General features: G+C 35.6%; 1 protein-coding gene across 1 annotated transcript; it reads right to left on the reverse strand.

The window, feature by feature from the left end:
- Positions 1-874: 874 nt before the first annotated feature.
- LOC136812632 (delta-1-pyrroline-5-carboxylate synthase-like) lies at positions 875-11599 on the reverse strand. Its single transcript, XM_067069160.1, has 14 exons — positions 11329-11599; positions 10968-11108; positions 10510-10608; positions 9919-10071; positions 9533-9553; positions 9117-9335; positions 8508-8676; positions 7830-8194; positions 7549-7692; positions 6771-6966; positions 5929-6050; positions 4921-5107; positions 4257-4352; positions 875-1518 (listed from the first exon to the last, which is right to left on the reverse strand). Exons 1-14 carry the CDS (start codon positions 11581-11583, stop codon positions 1349-1351), a joined length of 2337 nt encoding a protein of 778 aa, XP_066925261.1. The 5' UTR covers positions 11584-11599; the 3' UTR covers positions 875-1348.
- Positions 11600-22733: the final 11134 nt, after the last annotated feature.

Here is a 22733-nt window from a genome sequence, read left to right on the forward strand (position 1 = left end):
AAGAGCCCAATCATAATAATACACCATGGTGAAAAATGACACATGGAGATTAATTATTTTTGCACTTGGCCAAACATGTGTTTTGACTTCAAATAACGCATTTGGGTAAAACTGAGCGTTTTGTTCAAAAATTGAATACTCGATACCCGAAACTGCTAGAAATCCATGTTTTCAATGAATATCGCCAGTGAAATAAAGAGTTGTTTGAATATGGCCATGGACCAGAATTTCAAGATCTGAGATTCCAAAAAAAATAAAATGATGTGCAATAAGAGCTTGATTGCAAACAAATTCGGTAAATATATGCTCGCCTTTAACGAAGCAATGAAACTATGTTGCTATCAAAGGCAAAATTATTTTGACCTACAGTTTCACTTTAAACGGAAATTTATTGCTAACGTCTCGCTTGGGATTTTAGATTTAACCTACATTTCAGGGGCCATATACGGTATAAAGCGAAAATCGTTGTTTTAATAGAAATCTGATTGGATACAAATTCCCATTCGATTAACTACTCGAATAACTCGCTGGAGATTTTATATAAAGAAGACATTTTTTACCCTTCAGTCCCAAAATCTGTTCGATATAGTCCGTCAAAGGCCGCCAAGTGGTACTATCGTGGGACTGAAAGGGTTAATACCTCGACACATTCCCACTCTAAACTAAGTCTTTAGCCATTTTTTTCTCAGTGAATAGGGTCACGTCCAGTCTGTGAAATTAATGTTGAGTGAACGAAGAGTAGACCTACCTTCTGCAGGTGCCCTCTTTAAATCGAAATACAACAACATTGAATTGGGTAAAAATCGAACATTTTCTTGTCCTAAAACTTTTCTCCGGGATTGTAATTATAGCCGATGAAAATGAAAACAGATAATTTTACTTTTTAATGTCTATTCTACTTGTATTATTTTTCTAACCATCGGATAAAAAATATGAAAAAATTGTTACAAAAGTGTTTAAATAAAATTTTTAAGAGTTGTTAAAAAAAATTGTCAAGCGCACCTTTATTGTGCGTCCCTAGGTCCCTTATGATTATCCGATATGATTAAATAAAACAAAGTTAAATAAAAAAAAACCTAACGAACTAAAAAATCTAAAAATTTCACTCCCCATAAATATTTTGCTTCAATTGTCATTTGTGTACCTGTCATTCTAAATAATATATTTGTCATTTTCTCCTTTTTATTTAAATATCTTCAATGTCATTTTTAAGTATTTCGTGTTGTCATTTTGTTTTTATAAAAACGCTACTGTAAATTTTCAATGTCGCTTTTCACATCGTTTAAAACTTTGTTAAATCCTGATCCCAACTGATCACAATCCGTCACTGCTATGGTATCCCACATCCTCATGCACCAGTATCGAGTTCTTGATGTATGTATTGGTATTGTCCACCTTCCCCAAAGTCAGTCACACAATGTCCATGACCTTTGAGCACCCACTTGGTGGTTAGAAGTCCTTCAACACCCACTGGTCCACGGGCGTGAATTTTTGTTGTACTTATTCCCACTTCAGCACCTACAAGAAAGCGTTAAGATGTTATCTAGTTCAATGCTAAACAAGGTGACAATGGCTTAACAGCTTTCATAAAGACCAATAAAAATAACTTTTCGACCAACTTTATCATCAACATCGTATTATTGATGAACTTATTAGGAACTCTACTTCATTAGTTGGAAAATATCTTCAGCTGTCAAACAAAATTCCTTCGCTTTCTTTAGATGGTCTGATCTTACTTTCAATTTATCTTATTTTAGGTTTTAAGGAGAACAATATCCATTCCCATCATCCAAGACTAATCCCTTCCCTGTTTATTGAATGTTTTGCCAACCCCCTCTGCTCCATTCGCTTATTTAAGCTCGTCTGTTCATTCCAGCCCGCTAGTTTATTGGGTGTCGAAGTGTAAAATAATGCTAAGGAGTAGGGTTAGACTCTTTGAAAGAATGGGAGGGGTTCTCCTTCAAAGGGGGGGGGGGTTCAAGGTTTACGGTGACAAGGTATCGGCCTTTTTTCTGTCCGGTTTTTCGGTATTTTAAGAAAAAAAAGTACGGTATTTCGGTATTTGAAATGCTGCCGGTGACGGTAAATTGCCTAAAAATGCTTCGGTATTTCGGTATTTACTCGTAAAACTTCGGTATTTCGGTAACTTTAAAATCTTTCCGAACTGTTTTTTTCTTCATAAAGAGACTTCCAAAAATCGCCTGCGGCGCTAGACTTTCTTAAATTTTAGAAAACTACACCCATGTATATATATATATATATATATACATCTTTTATATAGTAGTACTTTTATATAGTATATAGTATATATACATATACTATCTTTTATCTGTGGTGGTGTTTAATTAACACTGCTTGGCCTACCTACACAACCCTATTTCCATCATATAGGAGGATATTTTCGTAAAAGGCCGAAATCCTGTGTAGGTCGAAAACTGAGGAACAGATAATGTGTTTTCTTGAAATATTTTTTGACTCATATTGAGTTACTTTCTTCCTTAAAGTCATTTTAGATCACTAGTTTTACATTGACGGATTTCTATGTCATCATATTTTCCTTTTCTACTCCAACCTGATTGATTTTCTGTGAATGTTCATTCTAGATTTTTGTTGTATTTGTATTGTCTTTTTGTTTTGTGGGGTTTTTGTCTTTATTGTTTCCATTTTGAGTAGTTGAAGGTTTTATACTTCTAGACTATATATATAGCTCCCAAACAGTAGCGTGGTGCAGTAGCTATTTGCACTTGGAAATTAGATCGTTCGTCTGATATACTCAGCTAATAACAGTTGAAAATGAAATTTTCAACAGGGTATCCCTACTCCTTATTACATCAACAATTCTTGCAGTTGAAATACCTTTCCTCGCGAAATAAGCCCAAAATGAAATGTAAAAATTTTCGGTGACGGTATTTGGAGTTAATTGTGTCCGGTATTTCGGTATCCAGGAAAAAATGCCGGTTTTTCGGTATTCAGTACCCCTTGAACCCCCCCCCTTAAAGGGAAACTATATTATAATGAAAACGTGTGTCAGAGTTATTGACCGAACATTTTTAGTGTGAGCTCAAAGAAAATCTCCATATGTTTAAGATAATCATTACGGCCCTTTGTATGATTAAACTTCACTTAAAAGTCATTTGTGTTATTTTTCATTCATAATGCACCAGAAATGTTGAAAAATCAATTAACTGATAATACCTTGTTATTCTTTATTTCACAATTCTCTTCTTCGCGTTCTAAATATACTGTTGATTGCTTGGCCCGATATATTAACGATGATGTTTATTGATTGCACTTTTTACTTAAAGTCTTTAACTTCTTCTGGTATATGTCTTCCTTTCACACCCTCTAATGCACTTATTATACTGTTCCAAAATAGATAAACTCGCGTCTATACTTTGTTTTCGATAAAAGCATGTTTCATAGTCAATTTTTAAACTTTAATTTCAGTAAACTAATGTAATGTAACCCCGATGCTGGTCTGTCTCCGATATTTCTGGAGAGTGAAGGCTAACCCCAACACATATTTTAGCCAAAGGCTCGCGCATTTGAGATTATTCGTGAAAATTTGAAAACGAAATTAACCGTTACAGGGAAATACTATCATTAGAAAGGTAATAATATGCGAATAGTTAATTATTGAAAAGATAATTACTTACTAATAAATGACGAGTTAAGTAAGTCACGACTTAGCAGCCAATTATCAATAATGCATGCTAAAACTGTCACCCGAATTAAATACGTTAAGAAATTTTCAGCATGCAAAAACAGGTATTTGAGGTTGTTAATTTCAAGTTATCAGCAGAATTGTTACTAGTCACTCTTAGTTCTTCAAAAGCGATCTACAAAAAGATACACTCTGTCGTTGCGATATTCTTTTTTCACAACACACTTTTCTCCGAAATGCATACAATAATTGCGGCCCTCGTTTACAAAGTATACAAGATACTTCAACGGCATTGTTTGATTTGTGATCGCGAACATTTTCACTTCTGTAAGATGAAATGCGATACCCGATGTGTTTTCTAAGGTTAGTTTTTGATTTGCCTATATCCTTACTGACTGAGGACGACAGGTAAATCCGCACTTTTACCCTACTCAGATCAGAACTGCGGGTTGTTCCTAATCGTTACAGTAACTGCAACGTCCTCAAAAACATGCGATTGTCGTTACTTTTGTCTCTGAAAAAAGACCCGATTGATTTTGATTCATCTCAAAGAAGAGTAACGTCTAAGAAAACACAGAGAATAGATTCATACCAAGTCCAAAGCGATATCCATCAGCGAACCTGGTGCTCGCATTGTGAAATACACACGCGCTGTCAACGTTCTTCAAGAACTTGGATGCAGTGGCCTCTGGAAATGTAAGAATAATTATCCCTTAGTAAAATCAACGGTAATCAGCCCTTGGCACTTAGGGCCAGTCTATATAGTGTTCTCAGATCGCTCTTTTTGGCTTCAATCATTTCTGCTTGGAGATATTATGAATCGTCATTCTTCAAAAAAACTCTGCTTGAAACTCTGTATATGTTTCATACCAAATATTACTATTACTGCTATTAAGTAATTTTCGGTATCTAGAGGGTCAATCAATATCAGTTGTTAAGCAACCGTCAAAATTTAAGGAGTCCGGGGGTAATTTATTGAAAACAACTCTCCAACAGATCTCTTTTCTTAGCCTGTACAACAACGCTCACAGACAACTTTTTATACTTTGAAAAACTAAATGTCATAAATCACCTTATCATGTCAGCGACGAAGAGTTTGGTACAGGCTACAAGATACCGTGTAAAAAGATTTTCCGAAAATTATCCAATGACAAGGGCGATTTTTTTAATAATCTTGCACAAGATTATTTTTATTACGCAGTTAATGTCTGTTACTGACCAGTAAATAAATAAAGAATCTGGTTGGTGGAAATTACCGTTCTCGGTGATAATTGAATCAGTGTGTGAGCTTCCGTGATTCTCAATATGTTTGATAGCGTCATCCACGTTTTCCACCAGCTCTATAGCACATTCCATGTCTGAATATTCCTTACGTAATGAATGGGCGGGAACTGGACCGAAAGGTAACTCATGTGATAGACGTGGCCCAGCATGGGCTTTCACCTGATGACATACAAAAACGAGACTGTGAGAGTGAATGTACAGTGGAAATGTCACATAAAAATCTAAATTGGGTATGCCTTAACTCATTAAAGGTTTTGTTTCCGATAAGAGGGATATTGTTTATTAATTTCAATTGAGAAGCTTTTTCACATTGAACTGACACGCGAATGTGGAGCTGGTTAGAAAGAGGAAAAGGAAACCTTTTTCTTTTATTTAGCACGAAGTCGAACGCATTATAACAATAGGATAAACTGGCCTGATAGAAGATATGTGTCTCATATGAAACGGGCACACTTTATGTAAAACTAAAACCTTTAAGTGTCACTGACATCATATGAGATTGGCCTATTTTTACAGTCATGTACGCTGTGTGTCTAATTCTGTTAGTCCTCGCTTAAAACTTCGGCTAAAACTACCATTAAAAAATAAAAAGAATTAGTAGCATGATAAATGTAAGAGATTGGAAAGTACAGGCAAAATATTTATCCAATATAGCTCAATAGCGTCAGCCTAGGTTTAGGTCCTAGGCAAAAATTAGCCCCCCCCCTGAGTTTACCCTTTACATTTTTAAAAATTTGTTCCACGAAAAAAAGGGTTATAAAAAAGTTTTCAGCTTCATGAGCTTTAATTTGAGTAATTGAGGCCAACCATTAAGATGAAGTATACAGTCCCCACGTTAAATGATGAGATTTCATCTCCCCCAAGTACATTAGGCCCCCAAATATTTCAAAAATCTTTAGCCCCCACCTTTTTTGGGCTTTTTGGAGGGTGTAACCTCCCCCCAACTAGCAGGGGGCTGACGCTACGAGCTCGCTTCTTACGTTGTTAATTTTAAGAGCTTGGAGTAATTCATCAAAAGCGGTGGTCCCGAATAACGTCTTGTCCACCAATAACGTTTCCATGGCGTTGCAGGCCGCAGGATAGTTGCATTTAGAATCTATCACTAAACAAGAAGGGAAGAAATTTTGAAGGTACTTTTTAAAATCATTGTACAGTTTCAATATTCTAGGTTAAAGTACATAGAACTCATCTTATCTGAACTTACCCACCCACAGGAAAACCGTCCCAAGAGAGAAAGGTACCATAGAATGTCACGCCCATCATTGAAAACTACACTAAACTCTCAATCGCATGGATAAGAATCTATTTTTGAAATTTCCCATTGGATTTTGAGTCTCCACTCCCTGAAAAATGGGCTATTTTCAATTCGCACCAGCATTATATCCCCACTGATTAAAAAATTCTCAACGCGTAATATTCAATGGTCAAACTAGAATTTTTCTTCTAAGACAGAAAATAAATTTTTCCGAATAGATAGTCCCAATTCTTCAATATTTTATTGAATTTCTCTGAGTTTTGAGGCTGAAATACTTCTTTGTGCCGGGTGCGCCTCTCTTTGAAACTTATTTTCTCGAAATCTAAGAATTTTATGAGCCATTCCTATTGCATTGAAAAGAAGAAAGATAAACTTAAATTTTGATGGCTCATTTATTAAATTCGATTCATTAAATCAAAAGTTATGCTCAATTGAATGAAAAAGTTACTTTCAGAAAGTGCTCGAAATCGTTAAAAATCGACCTATTAAACTTTTAATGAGACAGAAATCTGTTAGGGACGGGAGAACATGATTATTTTGAACGCATTTTTTAAACAAAAATCTAACCGACTCTGACAGCAGTTTCCATATCCGCATCTCGGTCAACGAAGACATGACAGATTCCTTCGGCATGACCGAGCACTGGAATGTCTTTACTTTGTTCTTTAATGTTGGCAATCATTTCACTTGAACCACGAGGGATGACAAGGTCAATATGTTCTTTCATTCGTAGCAAATCAGATACTTCATCTTTTGAATCAACCTGTTTAAAATTTGAAAAGTATCATAGTTTCTAGAGGGGTCAAGACGCTCCCCTAGGTCAATCTCCTTAAGGATTGAGTTTCAACAGCCACTTTTGATCGAAGTTTTTCAATATCTGAAGAACCCTCCCCAATAAATCTACGAAGTGAAAATCATGAGTATACTATTAGATAGTATTAAAGTAAAACAATCAAATTGCCTTCTCCTCCCTAAATACGGCTACCTCCTCCCTTTAGAAAAAGTGCTTCATGTTATGGTTAACCTATGAATTTCTGGCAACTACATGAACATAATAAAGTTTGTGGTTAAAATTGCAAGCAATGTACAACAATAAAAAGACAACCTCATGCCCGTGTATACAAGTATTGTTTTCATATTACAGATGGAAGCCATCAAGGAATGATAGAAAGCTGAAAGAATCGACAAAACTCACTAGGAAAACTAAAAAAATGTCCTGTGAGCTTTTGATTTTAAATTATCAGCGCCAAGCACCAAATTGTAGAAAACTTTTTAGCTTATCACCATGAATTTACCAAAAATGTCACTGTGGATTTTTTTTCTGTGACAATTGTTCAAATCGTACCAAAGTAATAGCACCACTGCAATTCACACCATGAAGTGATAATGCTTTCTTCACCAGTGTTTGTAGAAATTCGTTACTGTGCTTCGCTTCTTTGCCACCTTTCAACAGTAAACCATTGCCACTGGCAATTGAGAGTGCGGCAACCTGAAAACAATATGTCAAATATTGCCTGATATTGAAAGGGATTTTCTTGGATTTTATGGTTCTAAGTAAAATCTCCAAATCTTTTTGACTTACTTAGGATTCGAACAAAACAGATGCAACAAATAAAATAGTCTTACTTGTGGAAGACAGTCAGGTCTAGATTCAAAGATAACCAGCAATACACCGATGGGAACTGTAATCTGGTGCAAATCCAACCCATCTCCAACACGTGTTGCCCGTATAGGACGTCCAAGAATATTTTTTGATGATTCAGCAATCTGTCTTAAACCTTCAGTAAGTACATTCAGTTTTTGTGGGGTCAAAGCTAGCCTAGAGATCAAAGAAGCAGCCATGGTACCGTCACGTCTGGCGGCTTCCATGTCTTTTTGGTTTGCAGTGAGAATCTCATGGTGATTCTCTTGGATAAGTTCAGCTAACTGTTGGATGATCTGAGCACGTTCGTTCGGTGTCAGATTCGCTAAAGCTTTGCTACCAGCTCGAGCTGTTAGAATGAGAAGAATTAACATTTCATATTATATAGTTGATTGATTTGAGAAAAGTTTCACTATGTATTAGTTGTAAATAATCTCTTCTTCAACCATAGATAACCAGCAGTAACCAGTTTGCTGGTCATAAATTTCGTACGCCCTGAGAAGGCAATACCTCCTTTTACTTACAAGTTTTATTGACTCAGTAAAAAAGTACATCGGACAAGAGTATTTGTGATCTTGCAACCACGATTCTCGACGTGAAAGGTCCGAATCCATTATCACGACCGTTGCAGAATGATGATGAGGAAAGGAATTTGTATTTACCTCTGATAGCTTGATCTTCAATAGGAACTATATCTCGTTCAGCGTAAGTGAAAAAGGTACCAATCTTCTTCCCGTTGACAATGTCATTGACAGTGTTAATTTCTTTGAATTGACCGTTAGCAATGACGACTGAAGTACCACCTTCTAACGCATACAAAGATGCGTTCACCTAATAAAAGACAACAAATAAACATCACATATACAGTAAGTGCTTTACCATCCCCCCCTGGTCCTTCCCATGTTCCGCTTAGTTCATATAAATCCAAGCCGGCTGTCCTCTGAGCTAGAGATGGGGGAGTCTATCCACTTTTCTGAATGCTGAGGTAGAGCGCTAAATCTACTCTCAACTACCAGAAACTTCCTACCTAGATCAAATTGACTAATCTAAGCTACTTATTCGCAGAGTTGGTGGTGACCGGGAATCAAACCTATAACACTTGGATTGTAAGGCAACTGAGCTACTAATCAGTAGTTGTGTTTTAACGTTTCTATTTTAAATCAAATCGAGTAATGTGGAGGATATCCAAGAGTGATAAACCAGAGTCAATGTCAAACTTCAATATCGCTAAAAAAATTAAAAATTAAATTAGAAAATAATGATAACTAAACCTTTGATTCCATTCCACCAGTTCCAACTTTAGAATCAGATGCGCCAAAGCGAACCAGGTTCTTGTCACTTGGTCTGAAGATACTTAACAGTCGGGAATGCTCTTCTTTTGGTGGAGCTGTATAGATTCCATCAACGTCAGATAGGATGACCAATAAGTCAGCATTCATCTCCACTGCTAGTAATGCAGCTAAACTATCATTATCTTTCAAAGCAAGTGTCTAAAAATGAATGATTGGATACATAAAACGATAACCTTTACAGTAAGTGTGAAGTAAACGAACGAGCGAACGAACGTTTGCATAATGAATAGCTCTTTTTAAGAACCCTGTTTAAATTGTGATGATGTTGACGCAATTATCTAACTGCACTATGGGAATCCTGCAAAACATATAGCAAACAACAATTTGAAACTTACTGATTTAGTCCAAGGTGTCATCTAAAAGAACAACATACATAAATACTTTAGTTTAAAGTATTAAGATTAACCTGAATGAATACATAGAAATAAATACTTTACAATTCTATAAAAACACAGAAAACTGTTCAGTCCGGGTCAAGAATTCATTTTGATTGAAAATCAAACTAATATATAACTTTGAAGGTTACCATGATCAATGACTATTTTTGTGGGCGAGGGCGAGAGAAACCTAAATGGAAAACAACAACTTCCTTAGTATAATTTCAGCCATTTACATATCCTGTCAAATCTAGGTATCCCAATCGTAAACTTTGTACTAAAAACAAACGAGCTTATCTCAAGGTAGGACTAAATGAGTAAACAAGGAAAAAAACAATAGTTACCCCAGCTAGGTCAACTTCAGGACCAAGGGGAGGTACAACAGCATCATTAGCATTAATGATGGGTACACAATTCATTCGAATCAATTCTTCCATTGTCGCACGTAAATTCGCACGGCTGCCATTGTTCTGTAAGTCTGGTTTGGTGAGCAAAACCTGGAGAAATAAAATCACACATAGTTTTTGTGCTTGTTGTGAGTATTGTATGATGTTAAAACCAGATCCCAAGAAAAAAATACTCATTCCCTCATTTCCTACTATGAAAGAATCAACTTCTTGTACGTCCATTCTTCCTGTTAGTAACTGGTGACTTGCAAGTAGACTTTAAGTGTTTTTATTCTTGCTAAAAGATGTTCATCCTAGTTTAAACTGTAAATTCATTAATGTCTTAATTTGTATCTAAACAGTTTACAAACACAATAATTTCATAAGGGAAATATCTAAAGTGTTCCGCTCTAAACTAAATTATTAACTAAAGAAATGAGCCTTGAAAACCAGAAAAAATGCACCCTCCTTTTATTAAAAAAGTCATCTTTTGAAATAACAAACATATGCACAGAACATAATTTTTAATCATAATTTTAAAATAAAAACCTGGGCAACAGTCAAACCATACTGATTGAACATTTCTTCATACAAGGATAAGAGGCCACCTTGACCAACTGCAGCACATGCTCTTGAATCAATAAACCCCTAAAAGAAGAATAACATAAGAAACATCAAACTTCCAAAAAGCAAGTATTTGATTGATGTAAAATATATTTAAAACTAGTGGCAGGTGGTGATATACTTAATCATTTCAGCATCATTTCACATATTAATTTCCTGGATAAAATACATACTAAACAAATGCGTCATTTAATTAAATAAAGTATACCAAGGAAATCAAAAAAAACTTTAGCATTCTCAAAATCGGAAGTATTTCATATACAAAAGAAGTACTGAAAGAACTAAAGAGTCGAGAAAACAACAGGCTCCGCTTTTCCTCTATACTGCCTTTTTTAAGAATTTAAAATAAACAATATAATATAATTTATAATGATAAAAATTACCATTCGTCTTGTGTTGAATTTAAGGGAATCTCTCATTGTCTGTTGCATAGAAAGTTCGTTTCGAAGTGTTTGTCTTCCAAATGCAACAGCTCCACTTGTAATGATCATCATTTCTTTGCCAACATTCTGCAGTTCTGATACCTGAAGAAATCAGTAGTAAATCATATTATAGCTAAATATATTTTCTAAAATTCGTGTTAGCATTCTGCTTTTGTTTAAACCAAAGTTTATTTGCTTTTTAAAAGAAGTTATAGTAGTTGAAGCATTGTTTCAACTACTTATAATGGTTTACATCCATAGAAATTGTTGTTGCACAAAAGCATGAAGTAAATACATATAAAAATACTCAGATAGTACTTACTTGCTCTACTATAGCAGCAAGTCGACCAAGAGCCACACCAGTCTCATCTTCTCTGGTTATGACGGCTGATCCCATCTTCACAACAATGCGATTGCAATTTTTGAGTTGATCTCTGAACATTGGCATGGACGCTTTCTTCAATGGGCTAATGTCTAACTTAGCACGCAGAATGGGTAGACATGAAATATGCCTGTGTGAGGCTTTCATCTTATTTAGATTACTAATAATCATGTTTTGTGAAAATAAGCGGAGCATATTTATTTGTATTGTGTTGTCTGAAATAAAAATGTATTATTGTATTGAACGGAAAAAATCTGATTTTACCTTAGCCTAGAAAACTTTAAATCTAAGAACATTTTCTTCTCAGTAAATTGTCAGTGAGAGCTTCAAAAATATTTCGATCTCTCTGGTTATCCTGGGTTACCTGAACGTCAATTTACCCTCACTGATCAAGGTAGAAGTTTTGTGGCTACTTGCAAACATGAGAGGTTTTGGCAACGTAACTTAAACTTTAAAAAATCCCTTCTTGACACAGTTGGGAATATTTGAGCCTCATTTCAAATTTGTTATCAGATCCTTTTTTCTATCGTTTTTATATCAAAAGTTTTAAACAGTACTTTAGAGTACTGACAATGCACTTAATAAAAAGTGGTTATGCATATGCGTATAAGGTTGAGTGCATGTAACAAAACTTTGTTTTGGAAATTTGAACCGACCTGAAAATTGATGTAATAAGAAAATAGGAAGAAAATGGCAACTATAGAACTAAGACTAAAAAAGTATATAAAACAAGTCCAGAGCACTTTCCAATTGTGATATGAAAATAGGTCCATTTTGTTAGTAGGCGTACAACGAAATCATGATATATCATTTAAGCATAAGTTGATTTTTCATTAATCATTGACTTAATGTCATATGAAACACATGTCTGTAAAACACATATATCACAAATCACTTGATCTAAACGATTATTCATTATCTGTCACTGGTCAACAATCAAATGGGATTTCCCCCCAAAAAAAGAAAATCTGTAAAGACAACAAAAATTTTCTAGGAAAAACAGCTTCAGCCACATAATTCTTAGTCTTTATGCTAAAAAACAGAAAAAAACTAATGAAGCCACTCACACAAAGTCCAAGAAACCAAATTTACCCAAAAAAATATTTATCTCAAAAATCTAGCTCCGTCACTTTTTGGTTACTGTCATACTGTCACCTCCATGTAGGTCCAAAAATAACCAGCCAAAGTTTAGCTTACTCAATAAGTTGTGGCATGTCATGATTTATTTTAGATAACATTGGATCATTCTGTCCATAGTGTGGAAAGGGGTCTGATCCCCCATCCTAAATGACCCCCTCCCCTTCTTGGCAGACGAAAATAAAATCCCAAAACCTTTAAAAATGCCTATGCCCCATTGATTTCGGACAAAAATAGCTAACAAATATATGTGAAATATCTTTAGAGAGAGAAAGCAAAATAATAAACTTCCTTCTTCTTTTTGACTGAGACTATTTTAATAGAAAATTTCCTTTCATGAAGACCAAATTTATAACAGAGCTTATAAATAATCTACAATATATATGTAAGCCCCCTTTCTTAAACTATCCCACCTTCCTTGCTATCCCCCCCCTTTTTCATGAAAATTTCTGATCCCCTTCTTCGGAAGGTGTCATCTCCACTTAAGAAAGGGGGGTCTGCTATCGTGGGTGCAAAATAAGGCGGAAACTATGTAGTGTCCTCAGCACAAGATTACCGCCTCATCTTTATTCCACCGTGCGAGAACGCGAGCAAATAATTTTTTTATCACGTTCTCAAGGGGAAAACGAAAGTGATCGATATTCTTCAAAGAAAGAACGTCAGAAAAAAAGCCATTGACCAAAAGATGTATTTTGCGAGATTTGGGTTAGCAAGGCAAAAATTGCTAAAAAGCTGGTAAAATCATAAATCCTGGAATATCAAAGTTCCACCTACACTGTCTAGACATCAAAAGTAAACAGACAATACCAAGGAGTACCCTAGGAAGTGACACAGTTAACACTACTTCAGCCGCTGGTCTACTTCTCTAATTTCTTAATTACTCGAAACACTATTCCTCTGTAACTTTCTTTTCTAATCTCTTTGTTACTTTAACTTTATTCCTCTGAACTATCTTCTCTAATTTCTTTGTTACTTTAACTTTGTTCCTCAGTAACTTTCTATCTAATTTCTTGGTTAATTGAAACACTATTCCTCTATAACTTTCTTCTCTAATTTCTTCTTTACTTTAACTTTGTTCCTTAGTAACTTTCTTATCTAATTTCTTGGTTATTTGAAACACTATTCCAACTATTCTATTTAAGCACTACTTACACTGCTAGGTCTTAAAACATCAATTGTCCACGGTTGATGTTTTTTATCCACAGTCAATCATTTTTATGGACAGTCAATATCCAAACATCGACTGTCAATACTTTTCATCAACTGTCAATATCCAGATATCAACAGTCAATATCCAGATATCAACAGTCAATATCCAGATATCAACAGTCAATATCCAGACATCAGCAGTCAATATCCAAACATCGACTGTCAATATCCAAACGTCGACTGTCAATACTTTTCATCAACTGTTGAGATTATTTAATTGACTGCTGATGTCTGGATATTGACTGTTGATATCTGGATATTGACAGTTGATGAAAAGTATTGACAGTCGATGTTTGGGTATTGACTGTCCATAAAAATGATTGACTGTCCATAAAAATGATTGACTGTGGATAAAAAACATCAACCGTGTCCACAATTGATGTTTTCAGGCCTAGTAGTGTTAGGCCAAACCAAACGCTTCTGACACTCAATAATTGCGGTAGTTTTCATTTGTGGTTAGCCTACATAGGCTTATGCCATTGTTCCTTAACTCTTGTATATAGCTCAAAAGAAGCGTATCAATGAGAGGATTTCGGAAAGTGCTGGGCCGAAAATTTAAATTAAGCCAATCTCAAGATATTGACCAAAAACTGATTTTGACGTTAGGAAATACGTCGAAAGAACACGTCATAAGTAAGATTCAAATGACGTCATTATTGAAAACAGCGATAACTTCAAGTCTATTAATGCAATCAACACCAAATTTTGACTGGAGACGTTGATTGTTGATTTTGAAATAATGCATTAAAAATATTTGAAATTTTTTGATGACGTCATCATTATTTGACGTATTTTAGTTTTTACCTGAGTAAACAAACATCAACTGTAAAAAATCATACGAGAAGAAAGCTTGTCTTAATTAAAAGAATCTGATCTACAGAAAAATTAATTCATCTGTGCGTTAAAAAGATATGATCAATTATGTACCAAAATTGCCTGTTTTCTTCTGGAATCATGAATTTTGTTTCTTGTATAAACTGCAATTGTAGTATATGAAAATGTAAAAGCAATGTTCATACCGCAATTGCAGTAAAAATTACTACTGCACTTGAGGGATTTCCTTGACTGTCTGAATTATAAATATTTCAAAACTTGACAATGATTTTCTCATTTTCTCATTTTACAACGAGAACGGATGCATCATGGTAATTTAATTTATTCGGTTAGAATCAGCAGGGTCACACTTTCGTCGTCTCCGCCACCGTACATTAGCTTCTTTTCAAAGCCAAATTCGTAATGTAAATTGGGAAATTACTTCCGATAACGAATTACACACTTTTCCTGTATCCTTTTAGCGCCAGAGGCGGTTTGTTGGGGCATAGTATTCCGCCACTCGGCCGCGCGAAATCGCAACAGAGGGGCTATGGACTTTATTCCGGATAGACAAATATCTGGGTACAAGTAAGGTTCGAGAATATATTTAAAATTATTATATAGATGTACAATAAAAACTCCGGCCCGACGTCTGAAGGGCAAGGATTAAAACAATAAAGTGTGTTAAAATCAAATGAAATATGAGTTAAAATTTATAGTAAAAACGTTACCGAAAATGTCGAGACTAAATTAGCAAAGGAACAAAGAAAATGGTTGATTTACACCCATAAGATTCTGGCCTACAGATTCTCAGGGTGGAAATTAACCCTGTTCTCTGCTGCCGAGCAGTAAGGTCATGATAAAAACATACGAGACTTGTAAATGAACTTGAGTAGAATAGGAAAAACAGGCTAGAGGAAAAAAAAAATTATATTGAATTGTGAATGAATTATGTTAAATTTTAAAATTTAAAAATGTTTTCGTAATTTTTACAGTCCCGATGATACTTTTTTGTTGCATAAATCTTATCATTTGTTTGCTTTCATTTTCCGAAAAGCCAAGCAATTTAATGTTCATTAACAGTTCTTTGGGAACAGTACCAAGAGCACCAACAATAATCGGAACAAAGACAAACTTGTAGTCGGGGTACATGATATTCATTGCCCGAATCAGTGGACCATAGTGGTCCTCTTTTTCCTTCACCTTTTTCGATACATTCATATCGTTGGGACAACTAAACTCAATAATATGACAACTTTTTGTTGCCTTATTCCACATGATCAAATCAGGCTTGTTATGACGAACATTTGCAGGTGTTTTAACGGACACGTTCCACCAGTATTCACGGTCGCCACCAGTAGTGATGAACTCGTCAGCATCGTATCTGACGTTGTATTCTTTGTCGTGTTCATGTCGAATTTTCTCATATACAAACTTAGCAACGATATCATGTCTCATTGGTAGGTAGTAGCGTGAAGACATTTTCGGACAACTGCTGATTACGTGTGTAATATCTTCAACTTGGCTTTTACACAGTCTACATTTATTATCATGCTTTACTGGTACGTTGTTCTTTCTGTCTCTGCGATATATCAAATCCTTCGTTCCAATTTCACCTTCCTGGATAGCACATGCGTACGCTTCAAAGTGAGACGAAGTATATTTGTTGGTGAGCCATTCTTTTGATGCAGAATGGTCGACGTTTTGATCTGCAGAGACTTTTCTTTGAACGTAACCATGGAGTATTTTGCTTTCGAACTTCTCAAATTTGGTTTTCAAAACTTTTTGAAGGTAGCGTTGGCTGATCGTTCGAGGGCTAACGTTCTCATCGTCGTCAATACCGGCTTGTTGTAACAATTCTCTCGCAACTCGTACAATTTTGTCTTCCTCGTGAGCTCTGGCACATTCGATGTATTTATTTTGTTTGACATTTTGGGTTATATGTTGTCGTATAGAGATGATCTTGGTTTCATAGGCGATTTGAATTGACTTAAGTCCACGACCTCCTTTCTTTCTCTGGACGTAGAGACGGTCCACATCAGAGTTTCTGTGGAAACTGCCGATCATACAAAGTGTTTTTCGAGTTTTTATGTCGATTTGTTCGATCTCTGCTTTGGTCCAATCAAGCAAACCGAATGTAGGTACGATAACTGGAACAGCATAAGCATTATGGGCGATGTGTTTATGGTAGCCTGAGAGTTCACTCTCCCAGACTTTTCTGACTCGTTTTAGGTATTCCTTTACGACTCTTTCTTTGTTGATTGGACCGACGTATCCAAGATTTTCGTCTTGGCCGAGATACTTGTACGAATCTCCTTCCTTCACTGGGTCGATCGAGACATTGTTCATTACGATTGGTTCTTTTGATGTTGCGATTTTACCTTTGTCGATTCGAAGATATGCGCACTTTGTTAAGCCGAATTTCATGTCAATGTCATTCGAAAACTCCGTGACAATGTCCAGCAAGGTTTTCATCTGAGTCAGGTTGGTAGCGAATAGTTTAAGATCGTCAACGAAAAATAGGTTTGTGATATTCTGAGTTCGATTACCATTGGGTCCCATCTTATAGCCCACGAGTTTGTTTAAAAGAAATGATAACGGGTTGAGACATAAGATGAATAGGATGACTGATAAACTGTCTCCTTGGAATATTCCTCTGTTATATTTAATTTCGTCAGATACTATCGTCGTCTCGGTAGTTCGAAGATGAACGTTTGTTGACCATTTCGTGATAAGGTGCTCGAGTGCGGAGATGATAACTGGGGGAACTTTCGCAAGTTGGAGTGCTTTGATGAGCCATTGGTGTGGTACGCTATCAAATGCCTTCTGGTAATCTAGCCACATGGTAACAAGCGATCTCCGATAGTGCTTAGTTTCATTCATTACGGTTTTGTTGATCAAGAGTTGCTCTAAGCAACCCCAAACGTCCTTTTTTCCTCCAGCTTGTTCAGTTGTAACAATGTTGTTCGATTCGCAATGGTGTTGAACAAATTGATTGATACACGATGTGTAGAGTTTTAGCATTATGTTTTGTAGTGCGATAGGGCGGTAGTTTTTGGGCTGTTTGGTCTCCTTGTTTTTCGACAAGGGTGTGGTTTTTGCTTTTGTCACCAATCAGGGACTTGGATGTTGCCATTTAACGCATTATTAAACAATTGTGAGAGGTAAGTAAGTAAGTAAGTAAGTAAGTAAGTATTTATTTACCATTTAACACTACAGAAAAGATACAAGTGATGATATGCACAAAAAATATATGGAAGGAGACCGCCTTATAGTCTAGCTAATCAAAAAGATGCGGCCACCTAAGTACAGATTGCGTTTATAACACATTGTAAATTAGTTAAAAATGTTTATATATTTTTAAGAATTTTGTTATGTAATGAAAAATAAATTAAAAGAAAGTTTGCTAACCTTTCTTGGTAAGGGAGGGGTGTGCTCAGTATCTCCCAAGACAGTGAGTAAGGGCGAGAGATTTAACAAAACTGAAATCAGATGAGCTCAGGGTAATATTTGGATAAGATCGCTGCATGCTGTTCCAATGTGTTATGCAAAACTTAGAGAAAGATTTGTTCCCAAAGGTAATGGTGTTGTAGGAGGGAACAAAAAGTAGTTTCAAACATGCTCCTCTGGTACTTTGAGTGTTTTCGTCTTCAGCATCGAGCTGAATAAAGTTAAAAAACTCCAGAAGGTCAAAGGGTAATTTGTTATTTAGGAATCTGTGGACAAAAGATATATTAAGGCATTTGACAAGGTCAAAAATCTTGAGAATTTTGAGATCAGAAAAGAGTGGAGAAGAAGGGCATCGAGAGTTGTTAAAAGTAATAAGACGTAAGGCTTTCTTTTGAAGGATAAATATAGGCTTGGAGGTGGTATTGTCAGTAAGACCCCAGAGTTGGCAACCATACTGAAGATGAGAATGAAAAAGAGCATAATAAATGTTAACTAAGGTTTTTTGTTGAAACATAAGTGCCTGAGCTTAGATATAATACCATTTGCTCTGGCAAGTTTAGCTGATAAAGATGTAGTGTGGGCTTTCCAGTTGAGGTGCATGTCAATTAAAACGCCAAGATATTTGATATTTAAACTTTGAAAAATTTTCTTACCTCCAATTTTAAGAAAAGGAACAAAAGGAAGAATTTTTCGACAGTGTCTGAAAATTAAAAATTCAGTTTTTCCAGCGTTAAGGGATATTTTATTGGCTTTGAGCCAAGTTTGGAGGGATCTTAGGTCACGATTGACTCTGTTGCAAAGGGAAAGAAGATCATCATTAAAATGTAAAATATGGGTATCATCGGCGAAATGAAAAGTTTCACTTGAAAAGATTGCATTGTGAAGATCATTAATATAGATTAAAAATAAGAGAGGTCCTAGAACAGAGCCTTGTGGAACACCATGAGGGATTATTTTAATAGAAGATTTATTAGATGAAATAGAGACAAACTGGGATCTGTTAGATAAATATGATCTGAACCAGTCATTAGCCTTTCCTCTAACCCCATAGTGGTCCAGTTTTGAAATTAGAATAGAATGATCAACAGTGTCAAAAGCCTTTTGCAAATCAACAAAAACACCACACACAAAGTTACCATCATCAAGAGATTTCCGAATACGTTCAACAATATTAAGTAAGGTATGGATGGTTGAGTGAGATCTACGAAAACCAAACTGGCGCTCAAAAAATACTCGATGAGAATCTAAGAAAGTAATAAGACGAGAGTACATAAGTTTCTCAAGAATTTTCTCTATGTTGGAAAGAAGAGATATAGGGCGATAATTGGATATTTCAAGTGGAGAGCCTTTGTTTTTGAAAACGGGAATAACTTTCGAGAGTTTAAGCATTGTGGGAAAACAACCAGATTCAAATGAAAGGTTAAAAAGAAAAGAAAGGGGTCCAGAGAGGTCAAACTTTAGAAGACGAAGAATTTTTGGGGAAATGCTATAAGGGCCAGATGATTTGTTAAAGGATAAAGAATTAATTGTTAGTAAAACTTCAGCAGGGTTAACACGATCAAGAAAAATAGAGTTCCTAATGCGATTTTTGAGATAGTGAGAGAAGTGACGATTGGTTGGACCAATTTTGGAACGGACAGTATCTGCAATAGAAGTAAAAAAGTCATTGAAGCCATTGGCAACAACGTTTGGGTCAGAGTTGAGATGGCCATTGGCACGAACAGATGAAGGAGAAGATTTGGAATCAGATCCAATGATATCTCTGATCCCTTCCCAGACTTTCAAAATATTTGTAGCATGAACGGAGAAAAAATTGGAATAATAATTATTCTTACTCTTACGTGTAAGAGTAACTATGAGATTTTTGTATGTTTTATATCTTTGATAGTAAAAAGATTTCATAATAGGGTCCTTGGTTTGAATAGCATGAAATTCTGAGCAAAAAAATGTATTACAACAACTCTCTAACTACACGCTTTTTTTATAAGAATACACTTTATAAGAATGTCCATGATGAAAATGGCCAAAAAACTAAGCATATGCTAAGAATATCACCATCATGGAATTTTGCTACTGAAGCTAAGAATGCCATTTTAAGAGCATTTTCAATTATAAATTATCAATTATCCCTAAGTAAGGCTCCTTTTACAAAAGTGCCATTTTATGCTTGAGACGTATGTACTACATGTTAAATCTAGTATGAATTAGGATCCTAACCTAAGAATGTGCTGTAAGAATATTTTAGGATCATTTTCCCAAAAAAGTTAAGAATATCCATGATAAAATGGATTTACACCATTCTTATAAAAAAAGCGTGTACAACACACAAAGAAATACAGCCGCTTGAAGTTCAAAAACATACCGACGTCAGTACCATCAAGACAAGATTTGACGTCAAGTCACTGTAGAACTGACAGTTAGTTGGTCTTAAATTTCAAAAATAATAACCTAAAAATAATGGAACCCCAGGCTTGGTCCCTACTAACGCAATTTTTTTTCTTGTGTTGATGGGATGGAGCATGTTGCATTGCACCAACGCGATTATCGTATCCATTAGAATTGTATTCCCAACTGGCACACAACGTTGTTTCAATGTTTATCAATGTTCACAACGTTTATATAGCGTTTATAGATAAACGTTGAAATAAGGTTGTGTGCCAGCGGGGTCCTTATTCATGATATGCAACACTGCAATGACTTCACGAAATTATGCAACTTTTCTGTTTTTGTTTGTTCCACCCAATACGTCACTTTTTCTATTGTTTAAGTGACGTATTGGGCGGATAATTTTAAAAGTTCTCAGAAGACTCTCCAATGGTTCATATCATGAATTGGTTCAACTGCTAGAACATCATAGCAATTCCTCAAAAACGATCAAAACATGAAATTTGTCCTGTACCGCACATATTTTTCTTGATTTAATAGACGAATGATCTTCTTCTACAAAATTTTTAAAACAATTTAGCCCCCCTCTTATTTACGTAACTACTTACCAGCAAGACTTGCGGCACCGAATAATCTACGAACAATAAATCCTATTTATCAACTTAATATTCGAATTGAGCGTTTCCGAAATACCTTTTATCCTTACTGCATATCACAGTGGAATATTCTGGGTGGTCGTATAAGAGATATGCCTTCAGTATATACCTTCAAAAAAGCAACAATCTTCGAGTTTCTTCGAGTAGGATTTAGTCACCTCAATGAACATAAATTTAGACACAATTTTCGTGACACCTTAGATCCCTTTTGTACGTGTAGAACAAATTCCATCGAAAACTCTCGACACTTTCTTTTGCACTGCTCTATTTACTCTCAAGACATCTTTTGTTCAACAAACTTCTGAAACTAGTTCTCTTAAGCTCTAACTATTTTTGTCTAATAAAAAAAGTGATTTTAAATCCAATTAAAAATCTTGGCAAACGTCAAGTAGTTTTTAAATGATCTTTTTTTTCAATGGAAATAGCCCGGGGGGGGGGGTGCTTAGGCAAATGGCGGGTACGGTATGTGCCGCCCTAAAGGGTACTTTTTTGGATTTCCAAAGTCCCGCTAAGGGTCGGAAAAATCAGAAAATCAAATTTCAGTCCAACTAAGGGTCGGAAGAATAGGGAGATATCAACTTTTTACCCCCTGAAAGATCGAACTTCGGTCAAATTTATCCCGCTAAGGGTCGCAAAATTCCCAAAATTTTCCTTTGTTTTCTCCTTTTTAGTCCCGGTAAGGGTCCAAAGTTCGAAAGTTGAGCGGCACCCCCCCCCCCCCCGGTCAGCTCCCAACCCTAGTACCCCCTGGGAAATAGCAAATGTGTTTTTTTGTGGAAATAGAAAGGGTGATGAGTTATTATTCTACATGACAAGAATTTTATGGATTTATCATAAAGATCTACTGGACAACCGCTTTTAGTCACCAACCCCAGTGAAATGATAATTTTATCCTGATAATCGCATCTTAAAGCTGCGATTTCGGTTGAAAATTTTATCTGCTTTGAGAGCGAAATATTGATAAATTTATCTTAGAATCATTCTTTTTTGGAGATCATTTTATTATTTCTGGCGAAGTTTTATAAAAAATATATACAGTTTTGTAAATTTTTTCTATTTTTTTAGTGAGAAAATATATTTGTAAGTTTTAGTAGCTTAGTACCTTAAAGGTTTTACTTTAAAGGTTTTGTTTTTAAATAAGAGTGATATAATTTGCTTATTCATCAATTTTAATTTACAAGCTTTCTCACATTGGATTGACACGGATGTAGAGCAAAATTGGTCAAAACATCGAGTTTCAAGTCCGAAGGGCTAGAGGCGAAACTTCAAATCTTCTCAGGCGAGAGAAATTGAAGCGACTTATTTCCCATCCAAAACGCGCATAGATCGCACCGCAATCATGACAACGGATTGTATCTAACGATTCCTTTGTTCTGGAGGAATACATTTTTTGAAATCTAGAGATAGACTATAGCTTCAAACCGGCGTTTGTATAAAAACTACGCGCGGGCGTTCTGGATGAGAAATAAGTGGTTTTATTTCCCATCCAGAAGTCTCGCCTCTAGCCCTTTGGACTTGAAACTCAATGGTTCATAATATGATATAACAATAGGCAGACACTGTCTGATATGAAACGGGATCACTCATGTGAAAATAAAACCTTTAACATCAGAGTTCCCGTTTCATATCTGGCACATGTTGCATACCAGGACGGTTTTTCTTTTCCTCTTCCTGACCAATCTTGCTCCACATCTG

This window comes from Clytia hemisphaerica, unplaced genomic scaffold, assembly GCF_902728285.1.
Source record: "Clytia hemisphaerica strain Z4C2 unplaced genomic scaffold, Clytia hemisphaerica genome assembly, whole genome shotgun sequence".
NCBI classification, from domain to species: Eukaryota; Metazoa; Cnidaria; class Hydrozoa; order Leptothecata; family Clytiidae; genus Clytia; species Clytia hemisphaerica.

Excerpts from the sequence above, each read along its gene's own strand:
- LOC136812632 (XM_067069160.1), bottom strand. The coding sequence starts at position 11,583 with ATGCTCCGCTTATTTTCACAAAACATGATTATTAGTAATCTAAATAAG. Across the intron at positions 10,609-10,967 it reads AATTCAACACAAGACGAATG|GGGTTTATTGATTCAAGAGC; the intron begins GTAATTTTTATC and ends TTCTTCTTTTAG. Across the intron at positions 4,353-4,920 it reads TTCAATTATCACCGAGAACG|AGGCCACTGCATCCAAGTTC; the intron begins GTAATTTCCACC and ends TTACATTTCCAG.